This window comes from Octopus sinensis, linkage group LG14 (genome assembly GCF_006345805.1).
Source record: "Octopus sinensis linkage group LG14, ASM634580v1, whole genome shotgun sequence".
In the NCBI taxonomy this organism is placed as follows: Eukaryota; Metazoa; Mollusca; class Cephalopoda; order Octopoda; family Octopodidae; genus Octopus; species Octopus sinensis.
The window spans coordinates 66876547-66889046 of record NC_043010.1 but is presented as its reverse complement, the minus strand read 5'-3'; the positions used below and the strand labels follow the sequence as shown (position 1 = coordinate 66889046).

The following is a 12500-nucleotide window of genomic DNA, read 5'->3' as shown; positions in this document are numbered from 1 at the left end:
CAAGTTAGAAGTTCCTGTTGGTGTTATGCCTAGGGTGCCATATATTTGGTTTTGTACATAGTGTTGTTCTAGAGAATGTTTAAGAAACCATAAGAAAATTATGTTTGTTTTAAGATTTGAGATTACATAGACAGTATTTTACGTAGCATATGGGCAGTTCCCATGTGCACTATCTTTTGAATTTCTACCATTTGGGGTTTCCTGGTATCTGAGCTAGGTAGCAATCAGCCCCTTTTGCTATCATTCCTACAACACCTATAACAACAGGTATTGTTTTAATCTTCTGGTTCCACATTTTACTAATTTCTATTTCGAGATCTTTATACTTGCTCAGTTTTTGGTAGGTCTTGACAGATACGTTTATATAGATTGGGACAGTCATATCAATGAGGAGGAATGGTTTTTGTCTGAAGTCTTTCAATTATTATTATTATTATTATTATTATTATTATTATTATTATTAATATTATTATTATTATTATTATTATTAATATTATTATTATTATTATTATTATTATTATTATTATTATTATTAGGGTGACCGTCTGCCAAGCAAATGGGAAGCAGTAATTGAAGTAGATGGTGAATATGCCCCGGAATAATTCTTTAAAGATGTTTTTGTTACATGTTATTATTGTTTTTGCTGAATAAAATTTGTTGAAAAAAAAAAGCCGCAATAATTATGCACCAACTCAATACTATAGCCTCGGGCTGACCAAAGCCCGTGAATGGATTTGGTAGAGGGAAATCGAAAAAGGCCGTCGCGCGCGCGCGTGTGTGTGTGGGTGTGTGTGTGTGTGTGTGTGTGTGTGTGTGTGTGTGTGTGTGTGTTTCGCTGAAAATTATTGGGTTGGTGCATAATTATTGCAGCTTTTTTTCAACAAATTTTATTCAACAAAAACAATAATAATATTTAACAAAGACATCTTTCAATAACGGTCTGACCGTCTGCCCAGCAAATGAGGAGCAGTAATTGAAGTAGATGGTGAATATGCTCCGGAATAATTCTTTAAAGATGTTTTTGTTACATGTTGTTAATGTTTTCTCTTAATAAAATTTGTTGACAAAAAAAAAAAGCCGCAATAATTATGCACCAGCCTGTTAATATAAACGTCTGCGAGTGAACTGATTTTTGCAGCTCCTGAACAAAGTAGCCTTTGCGCCCGTAAATGCACTGAACATAATATTGGGCCCTTGATAACAACATAACCAAGGATGTTCTGACTCACCTAATGCGAGGCCGTGTGGTTACAAAGCTCACATTGTAACAAAGTGGTTTTGAGTTCAGTTCCACTGCTCGGTAACTTGAGCAGTTGCCTTATAGTATATCTCCAGGACTACCAATACCCGGAAACTGTGTAGAAACCTGTAATATGTGGTGTGTGTCTGTCTGTGTGTGCGTGTGCATGTGTATCTGTCTGTGTGTGCGTATACGTGTGCGGTCTGTTTATATATGCGTGTGCGCGTGTGTCTGTCTCTGTGTGTGCGTGTGCGCGTGTCTGTTTGTGTATGCGTGTGCGAGTGTGTGCGTGCGTGCGAGTGTGTGCGTGCGTGCGCGTGTGTCTGTTTGTGTGTGCGTATGTGTCTGTCTGCGGCTGCGTGTGCGTGTGCGTCTGTCTGTGTCTACGTGTGTGCGTGCGTCTGTCTGCGTGCGTCTGCGTGTGTGTCTGTCTGTTGGTGCGTGTACGTGTGTGTCTGTTTGTTGGTGCGTGTGTGTTTTTTGTGCTCATGTGTGCCGCTCCCCCACTGCTTGACAACTGGTGTTGGTTTGATTACGTCCCTGTAACTTAGCGGTTTCGACAACAGAACCGATAGAATAATTATAGACTACAAAACAGAAAACAAAAATAAATAAATAAGTCCTAAGGGCTATTTGTTCGACTAAACCCTTTAAGGTGGTGCCCCAACATGACCGCTGTACATCGATTAAAAAAACTTTAAAATTTTTTTTTTAAATAGAAAATATAAAAAAGTAAAAATCAACAACCAACCCGCAGAAGACCTTAAATTGTTGCATGCTATAGGTATTGAGGGACAAGACTGCATCATTTGGGCTTTTGCCCATGACTTTGTAGTAACAGATCTGGACAATACTTGGGCTATATACTGCATCGCCGGCAGAGGGTGTCACGCCTGGAGTAAAGAAACAAAGAATTATTAATATACAAGCTTTAATAAAAGCGATGAGCTTCAGAATAGTTAGGACTAGCAGCATAGCCCGGCGTTGCCTGGGTATGTAAGAGCCCCTAGTAGGCAACGACTAATCCCAATCTAGTCCTTTCCCTCTAGGGAACGAAGGCGCATGTGTAGGTTACAATGTCTTCTGTGTATACGATGTTCCTAGCTGTTCCTTTGGGCGAAAACGCGATTTCCCAAAATGGCATGATTTTATCGATTTTTTCTGATGATAAGGTATTGCATGGAAAACTAACGTCAGAATTAAGTTTCTTAGGGTAACATTAAGCTTCACCATGAGTTTGGTGAAAATCGATTGCAAGTTGCGAAAAAAAAAAAAAAGCTGAGATTCTCGACCCCATGTCAAATTTATCGATTTTTTTCAAAACTTGGGGAACTTTTCAAAATTTTCGCTGCGTTAGTTTTGAATTATGACATTGGGCTATGTGTGTGTTTAGTTTCATCAGAATCGGTTGAAAGCCGTGGTCAGGGTGAGGGTACAACCTGACAGACACACAGACACGCAGACAGACAAACTGCCGTTTATATAGAGAGAGATGTCAGATAAAATTCTTAGCGGCATTCCTTCTGGCGTATTGTGTTCTGAGTTCACATTTTATTGCGGTCGACTTTGCTTTTCGTTCTTTCGGGGGGCGATAAAACCAAGTGCCAGTCAAGAACTGGGGTCGATATAATCAACTTGCTCGTCACTTCTAAATTGCTTGTCTTGAACCAAAATTAGAAATATATATATATAGGTGCAGGGGTGGGTGTGTGGTGAGTAGCTTGCTTACCAACCACAGATTCCGGGTTCAGTCCCACTGCGTGGCACCTTGGGCAAATACCTTCTACTATAGCTTCGGGCCGACCAAAGCTTGTGAGTGGATTTGGTAGACGGAAACTGAAAGAAGCCCGTCGTATATATGTATGTGTGTGTGTACGGAATTTGAACTCAGAGCTTAGCCATGGGCGAAATACCGCTAAGCATTTCGTCCGGCACGCTAACGGTTCTGCCAGCTCGACGGCTTCCTGGATAATAATGATAATAATAATAATAATAATAATAATAATAATAATAATAATAATAATAATGATGATGATGGTGATGATGATGATGATTATAACAACAACAACAACAACAACAACAACAACAACAACAACAACAACAACAACAACAACAACAAGAATAACGATAACGATTACGATGATGACGATGATGATAATGATGATGATGATAAGAGCATTGTTGCTGTAAATCTTCTTTCCTCCCCCCCCCTTATTTTATTTGTTTACTTTTCTATTTTTTGCTTTTCTTCTTTTTTCTCTCTGTTTTCCCTCTTTTTTTTCCTCTATCACATGACTCTGTAAATGAACAATCTGGTGTGCTTGATTTAATGGCCAACCAATGTATACAGTACGTTTCTCTGCCCCAGGCGTCAGGAAGACACTCGACAAGAATTGAAAGAAGATGCTAATGAAAATGATGATGATGATGATGATGATGATAATAATAATAATAATAATAATAATATGCAGTACCAGTCAGTGGCTCTCGTGGCTTCTGATCTTAACTGATTGGAAGTGTTATCATGTACATTGTTTTGTCTTGGTATAAAAGATGGGCTACAGCAAATATTCTGCTCAATACCACAGATTTGCTTGTCAGTTGTTTGATCTTAACCAGTTGAGCATGTCCCTTAGTGGCTGACGATATGTGCATCTCTGATCACGAGCAGAAGTAGTGGGGGAGCATCATAGCCATGTGTTGAGAGGGATTCTTTGGGGTTTGAATAGTTCACCTCTGGAAACATGGGTGGTTCTTTCAACATCCTTAAACAACCCTTATTCAGGGACCTTTTGAGCGGGATGGGCTACTCAACCTGAAGAAAATTCTAACTGGGCCCCACCTGCAAGGTGATGTGCTGTTTATCTTGATATGAGATCACCATGTCGCGCACATATGGTTGTGATGCATGTGCCTGGTGTACCTTTATCAGACGGGTAGTCATGATGGGTATATTGGGCTTTATATATTTTACCCCAGTGTCACTTTGATGGCATGCGCTGCTCTCTCACTCAATAATAATAATAATAAAGATGGTATAGGCACACCCTAGAAAAGGTCACAGAAAACGAGAAAGCAACCATACTCTGGGATATGCCGATACACACAGATAGAGAAATTAAGGCCAACAGACCAGATATAGTTGTCAGAGATCATGAAGAAAAAAAATGCTTTCTAATTGATGTATCAATACCAGTAGATGACAACGTGTCTCTAAAAGAAATGGAGAAACTTTCAAAATACAAAGACCTGGAAATAGAGGTAACCAGAAATGTGGAATCTAATAACAGAAATAATTCCTACCATAGTAGGTGCATTAGGTATGATAAAAAAATATTCAGACAAATACATAACAAAAACACCAGGATTTACAAACACATATAACATACAGAAAATTGCACTACTAGGCACTGCACACATCCTACGCAGAACCCTTTCAATACAGTAACCATCAGAGCATCACAACAAATCACAGCACATACCCAAGGCACACAGAGCTGCGCTCGGTAGTGAAGTGAAAGCGCGATATAAAAAAAACAATAATAATAATAATAATCATAATAATAATAATAATAATATAATAATAATAATAATAATAATAATAATACAAATACATAACAAAAACACCAGGACTTACAAACTCATATAACATACAGAAAATTGCACTACTAGGCACTGCACACATCCTACGCAGAACACTTTCCGTACAATAACCATCAGAGCATCACAGCACATACCCAAGGCACACAGAGCTGCGCTCGGTAGTGAAGTGAAAGCGCGATATAAAAAAAACAATAATAATAATAATAATAATAATAATAATAATAATAATAATAATAATAATAATAATAATAATAGCACTCGGAGAGCGCAAACCTCCGCCAACGCAATACCAACGTCTTCTCAACGATTAACCGGAGATGATCTCTAAAATGAGAATATCTGAGATAAAATCTGCTCTCACAAACGAGAATGGTAAAAATTAACCTGATCGCTCTCAAACAGAAAAAAAATCCATATACGTTGCCCGGTAACTGATCTATCCCAATCGGAGTCGTGGCATGTGCAAGTGGGTGTGCAGGCCGTGTTTGTAATGCTGTTTGTGTGTGTGTGTGTGTCGTCTGGACAATGAGAATATTTGCTTGACTTGAGCGAACACATGTCGATAAGTCTTTGGGAACCACTGCGTAACAAGTTTTGGAAACATGTTGAAATGTGCAAAACCAAATATAGGACACCCAAGGCATAACACCAACATGAACTTCTAACGTGTTGTCTCTTGAGGTCTCTTGGTGAGACTTGGAGTCAACTTGTACAAATACAAAGCAAAAGTCAAACATGGAATAATATAATAATAATAATATAATAATAATAATAATAATAATATAATAATAATAATAATAATAATAATAAAGATAATTAGAATAATAATAATAATAATAACAATAATAATAATAATAATTAGAATAATAATAATAATTTTTGCATAGCTCTAATACTCCTTACAAGTGAACTTAATGGAACAGGGTATAGATATAAAATTGGTAACAAAAACATAAGTCATTTATATGGATGACTTAAATGAGCTTGAAGGAACTACGTACTGTGAATGCATTCAGTGATGACATCGGGATGGAATTTGATCTGGATAAATGTGCTAAGTCCACTTTCCAGAAAGGGAAATTGAAGACCATATTCAGTGGTGTTGGATGTTGACACAATCATAAAAGAACTCGAGCAGGAACAAACTTACAAAATCCTCGGAATACACGAGGGCTCTGACATTCAGCATGCAAGCATGAAAGAGAAGATCAGGAAGGAATGTTACAGGAGAGCTTGAGCAGTCCTAAAATCCGAGTTAAATGCACGTAACAAGGTGTTCACTATAAATTCCTTAGCAGTTCCGGTTGCTATTTACAGTTTCAATGTGTTGAACTAGAATATGAACAAAATAGAAAAGATTGACAGGAAAATCCGTAAGCTGCTGACTTACAATAAGATGCACCACTCAAAGGTACACGCAGATCGTCTTTACCTACCCAGAACTCATAAGCGGAAAGTGTAACCTCTCGAAAGAGCTGTTCTTCACTCCTGCTCCAGAGCGTCGGCTGCGGGGTCACTCCGAAAAGCTCTATCTGCGACGATTTCATCTCAATCGAAGGAGAGGGGCTTTCTCCGTCCGGGTTGCGGGTCCGTGGAATAAGCTCTCGGACGAGATAGTGAAGATGCCGACGACCGCTCGGTTCAAAGTTTCCCTTGACCGCAAATGGCCTGAACTCTTTGCATGAAAACCACCCTGTACATAACTCAATGTCCCCCTACATGGCCTTGCTTTTTGCTTTTTGAGCCAAAAAATTAACTAACTAACTAACTAACTCAAGGAGGTCGAGGCTTGATCCAGTCTGAAATCTCTTACACAACCACCACAATTGGACTGGCTGAATATCTTGAAACATCTAACAACTGGATGCTAAAGCTCGTTGACAAACCATGAAAAACGTAAGAAGCTTTATTCTGTTATGAAGGAGAGCAGAACACTTTCAAGCAAATTTATGCATAATGCCTACGTTGAACAGCATGATGGAAGTGCAACAACTGTAGTTGCAAAGTAGGTGGAATCGATAGCAAAGGAAAATGCATCTGAACGATCGGCTGATAGATGGGAACAAAAACCTCTGCATGACAAATATGTGGCCCGTAGCAAACAAGCTGGTGTAGACCCGAAGCACACCCATAATAATAACCACTACATGTAATGTGGAGGCGCAATGGCCCAGTGGTTAGGGCAGCGGACTCGCGGTCGTAAGAACGCGGTTTCGATTCTCAGACCGGGCATTGTGAGTGTTTATTGAGCGAAAACACCTAAGCTCCATGAGGCTCCTGGGGTGGGGGAATGAAGCCCGCTGTACACTTTCACCACAACTTTCTCTCACTCTTTCTTCCTACTTCTGCCACAAAGCAGAGGAACCATGGTGTAACCCACTATGGTGTGGTAAACTTTCAGACCCTAGTCTAGATTGCGAATTTTCTGTACCCCAGGATGGTTCAGCTCTCTACCCGTTAAAAGCCACCGTTTACGGAATGAGGATAACAACGTAGCTTTCGCGCCCGTGCAACCGCCAGTCTATCGCGTGTGGTAGGTGGATCTTCAAGTTGCCACACGCATTCTTAGTAGCTTAGAGTAGGCTCGAATTAGAGATTATTCTTTGTGGCTAACGGCGCGAGTCCTGATTGGAAGAAGAAGAAGAAGAAGAAGAAGAAGAAGAAGAGCATTGTCACTGAATTTTTTTTCCTTTTCCCCCCTTTATCTTCTTTGTTTACTTTTTTTAATTTTTGCTTTTTCTCTCTGTCCTTCTTCCTTTTTTCTCTATCACATGACTTTGTAAACGAACAATCTGGTGTGCTTATTTAAATATCCTACCAATGCGGTTCTCTGCCGTAGGTGTCGGGAAGACACTCGGCAAGAAATGGAAACAGAATTGAAAGATGATAATGAAAATAAAAATAATGATAATCCTTTCTACTATAGGCACAAATGCCTGAAATGTGGGGTAGAAGGATAGACGATTACATCGACCCCAGTACTCAACTTACCCCTTCCTTCGAACTTGCTAAAATTTGAAATTAATATTAAATCTCTGAACGAGGTATAAACAGTAACTGCACGACAATGTGAAGTATACTTGCCATCTCAATATGGCTAACCACTAAGGGTGGGTTTTACTGTAGCTTGTAGCCCCAGGAGAACGTCGTCTCCAGCTGGCTTTAGGCACACTTTCTGTGCTCTTATGGTATTTATCGTACGCTGATGACAGGTAAAAACCTAGAAACTGCAGTCCGTGCGTATCACTTAGGTTCACGAGGGAAGGGTGACCTCCCTTTGCAAATACCATAAGGGCACAGAGAGTATGCGTAAAGCCAGCTGGAGACGATGTTCTCCTGGGGCTACAAGCTACAGTAACACCCATCCTTATTGGTTAGCCATATTGAGATGGCAAGTATACCTCACAGAAATTAATATTCTTGTATGAGTATACCCGCTTTCCATTGTAAAGGTTAGCTTCTTTAACCTGGTGACATTAATTTTCGTGTCTGTTTTCATCATGTCTGAAATGGCCATTTCTATTATCTTTATTATTGTTGCTGTTACATCTACCATCGTGGATATTTATTCTTGAGAAGTGCTTTTTCTGCTAAATATGAAATCTGTAGGTTTTAGTTCTTTGTTTATCCCCTTTAGATTATCACCTTCATAAATTCCACCATCGTTGGAATTTTCTTTGTAAATTTTCCTCACATTCTCTTTTATTTATGCTTTTGCCGTGCTGTTCCGGTTTGGTTCTTGCTAGTCAAGTCTTCTGTAGTTTTGTATTTGGTTTTGTTGTGTTTGGTCATTTACTTCATTTTGCCCTGTATTTGGTCTACTTTCGTTTTCGTTTGTTTGCCTCTGGAATGTCATCGTGTGGTAAGTAGCTTGTTTACCAACCACATGGTTCCGGGTTCAGTCCCACTGCGTGGCACCTTGGGCAAGTGTCTTCTACTATAGCCTCGGGCCGACCAAAGCCTTGTGAGTGGATTTGGTAGACGGAAACTGAAAGAAGCCCGTCGTATATATGTATATATATATATATGCGTGTGTATGTTTCTGTGTCTGTTTTTGTCCCCCTAGCATTGCTTGACAACAGATGCTGGTGTGCTTATGTCCCCGTTACTTAGCGGTTCGGCAAAAGAGGCTGATAGAATAAGTACTGGGCTTACAAAAAAGAATAAGTCCCGGGGTCGAGTTGCTCGAATAAAGGCGGTGCTCCAGCATGGCCGCAGTCAAATGACTGAAACAAGTAAAAGAGTAAAAGAGTAAGCATTCGCAGCCCTCAACCAGTCGGGCAATGCGCGGGTGTTTCAAGCTAACGAATGGTGAGGTGAAAAGTCGGGGGCGACAACAATCAAGGGACGTTAACAACGTCTTACACGGACAAGTAACTGACTTACCTATAATGAGGATTATAAACAGCGAAAGGGTGTTCATGGCCAAAAGTAGAAACTGTATTGGCTTCCCTGACTTCTTTCCTTGGTATCAATACCAAACGGTGGTTCCTGGAATAATAATAATAATAATAATAATAATAATAATAATAATAATAATAATAATAATAATAATAATAATAATAATAATAATAATAATAATAATAATAATAATAATAATAATAATAATAATAATAATAATAAAACAATACCTGTTGTCATAGGTGCCCTGGGAATGATAGCAAAAGGGGCTGATTGCTACCTAACTCAGATACCAGGAAACCCCAAACTGGCAGAAATTCAAAAGATAGTGCTCATGGGAACTGCTCATATCCAACGCAAAATACTTTCTATGTAATCTCAAGTTTTAAAACAAACATAATTTTCGTATGGTTTTTTTTTTAGGCATTCACGAGTACAACATTAAGTGCAAAACCAAATATATGGCACCCTAGGTATAACACCATCATGAACTTCCAACCTGTTGTCTCTTGAGGTCTCTGGGTGAGACTTGGAGCCAGCTTGTGCAAATGTAAAGCAAAAGTCAAACATAGAATAACAACAACAACAACAACAACTACAATAATAATAATAATAATAATAATAATAATAATAAATGCCTTGATGCAGTACCAGGCACTGGCTCTCATGGCTTCTGATCTTAACTGATTGGAAGTGTTATCATGTACGTGTTTTGTCTTGGTATAAAAGACGGGCTACAGTAAATATTCTGCTCAATACCACAGATTTGCTTTCAGTTGTTTGACCTTAACCAGTTGAGCATGTCCCTTAGTGGCTGACAATATGTGCATCTCTGAACATGAGCAGAAGTAGTGGGGGAGCATCATAGCCGTGTGTTGAGAGGGATTCTTTGGGGTTTGAATAGTTCACCTCTGGAAACATGGGTGGTTCGTTCAACATCCTTAAACAACCCTTATTCAGGGACTTTTTGAGCGGGATGGGCTACTCGACCAGAAGAAAATTCCAACTGGGCCCCACCTGCAAGGTGATGTGCTGTTTATCTTGATATGAGATCACCATGTCACGCACATATGGTTGTGATGCATGTGCCTAGTGTACCCTTATCAGACGGGTGGTCATGATGGGTATATTGGGCTTCGTATATTTTACCCCAGTGTCACTCTGATGGCATGCACTGCTCTCTCACTCAACAACAACAACAATAATAATAGTAATTCATTATTTTATTAGCCACAAGGGCTCAAATAAAACTACATTAAATGACATGCAGCAACATACAATGGGTTTTCCGTGTGTAAACAATATAAATAATTAAACTGAACAAATTAAAACTCCCAATAGTTGGGGCGCTTTAAAGTCTTCGTGGAAAAAACCTACAAAAGCCATGGGTACTTGATCAACAGGGTAAGAGCCCTTCTTCTTTTTCTCACAGGTGTATACTCAGAATTGGTCCTTTCACACTATGCATTCTTCCAACATTCACCCACTTTTCAACAAACTTGCTACAAGGCAACACTTCCCTCTCCACCCTCAGCTTCCTTTTCAAGTGAAACTTGAAAAAGTTGATGAGGGCTTGACCAAAGAGGAAGGTGTCTTTCTTTAGCCCTTTCAAGCGGGTCCACCATACCACCTCTTTCGCTACAGCCACTAGACAAATAAAAATTGCCAGCCCCACCCGGCCAAAAGAGAGCGGCAGGGCACTCTTCATAATGGATTCAGCTGATAGCCGGATCCGTCCTACATGCGACCACAGGTGTTCGACATAAACCCACTGGTCAGCAATACTCGGGCACTGGACTAGGGCGTGCAGAACGGTTTCATCGTTCTGGGCGCCCGGCTAATGGGCGTTCGGGCAGGCCTGGCTGATTGCACTTCCGTGCCTGTAAAGTTTATCTTGAACAGGCAGCGCCCCTCGGTAGCACTGCCAGGCAAGGATTTCTGGAAGTTATCCATAGGCCCAGGCCTGAAAGTTCTCCGAAACAGACCGGTTAGTTGATCCCCATCGACGCCCAGAGTTTCCCCGAGAACGTCATTGCGCTTTCCCTCCACTAGCTCTCTAGAGAACGCTAGAGTGGAACTACCACCGACCGCATTGCGGCCTAGTAGAGGGCTGTGAGCGCTTGATGGCACTCGAGGTTCCAAGTGTTCCTCCTCGGTCTACGCCTATTCCACGTTTGCAGCTCAGCCAAAGAGACGAGCTGTGGAAAAGTGTGCCTGACATACAGTGACCACACTTGCTCACCGTCAAGGAAACGCTGGAGATGCTGCAACTTCAGCGCATGTCTGCACATCAGTAACCACGGCATGCCCAGCCCTCCATTCAGCGGCTGTTGACAGCAGAAGGGTCGCCTGAGCAGTGGAACGCGCCTCTTCCACAGAAAGCGGAAGAGTATGCGCACCAACATGGCCAACCAGCAAACGGAGCAAGGGACGACGGTCAAGCGGCAATAGATGACGGATGTGATGCACGCATTCGCCCCCTCCGCTCGACCTTTCAGGGGCAGCTTCCTTTCGGCCAATTTCTGGGTGAGATTGGCTACCCTGCTCGTGACCTCGTCCCAGTTTTTCTCCACCGGGAGATCCGGACCAAACCAGACTCCGAGGAACTGTCCAGCACCCCACGGCGCTGTTGGGCGGCATGGACTTGCTCCTCCAGGTGCCGAGTTGCAAGCCCACTCACTTTTCCGCGTTGATATTGGCTCCTGTCACCGCTTAATAATAATAATAATAATAAAACAGAAAAAATTTTCGTGACCCTCTGTCCATATCTAACTGGGGAAAAGTCAGATATCAGATGTTGAACCCCCAATTCGAACTGCACTAACTATTCTGGTGTATAAAACCATCATCAGCCTAATCCCTTGAGGAGGTATACTCTGCAGCTCCAAAATCCTTTAGGTCTCTGGTCCTCCCTGTCCCTGCTGTGAGACTTGGACAGTCCGGAGCCCTTGTGGGAGGCGCCTGAACTCTTTCGGTGCCGGGACGCTTTGCAGGATTATGGGTTACCATTGGTGTGGAATGCGACCTGTTACTTGTTATGATTTCGGAGTGCTAGCTCAGACATTTTGGTCATGTTGCTCGATTTTCCGAGTTAGACCCTGCTTAGCGTGTTCTCTTCACTGATGATTCGGTTGGGTTGACGGCACGTGCTGGTCAACCACATATCGCATGATCACTGCCAGATGAGGCGGTATTTCGTGGAGATAGGGACCGACAAGGACTCTGCTTTGTGGGTTGCCTGAGAAGACCCTGGAAA

At 41.2% G+C, this 12500-nt stretch overlaps 1 protein-coding gene across 1 annotated transcript in view; it reads right to left on the bottom strand.

The window, feature by feature from the left end:
* The window catches only part of LOC118766035, a 34336-nt gene that overhangs the window by 16842 nt on the left and 4994 nt on the right, over positions 1–12500 (bottom strand). The window contains exons 3-4 of the mRNA XM_036509172.1: positions 9230–9334; positions 1992–2133 (exon numbers count right to left, since the gene is read on the bottom strand). Coding sequence (XP_036365065.1) covers positions 1992–2133; positions 9230–9266 — 179 coding nt within the window. The 5' untranslated portion in view covers positions 9267–9334. The remainder of the gene's footprint in view (positions 1–1991; positions 2134–9229; positions 9335–12500) is intronic.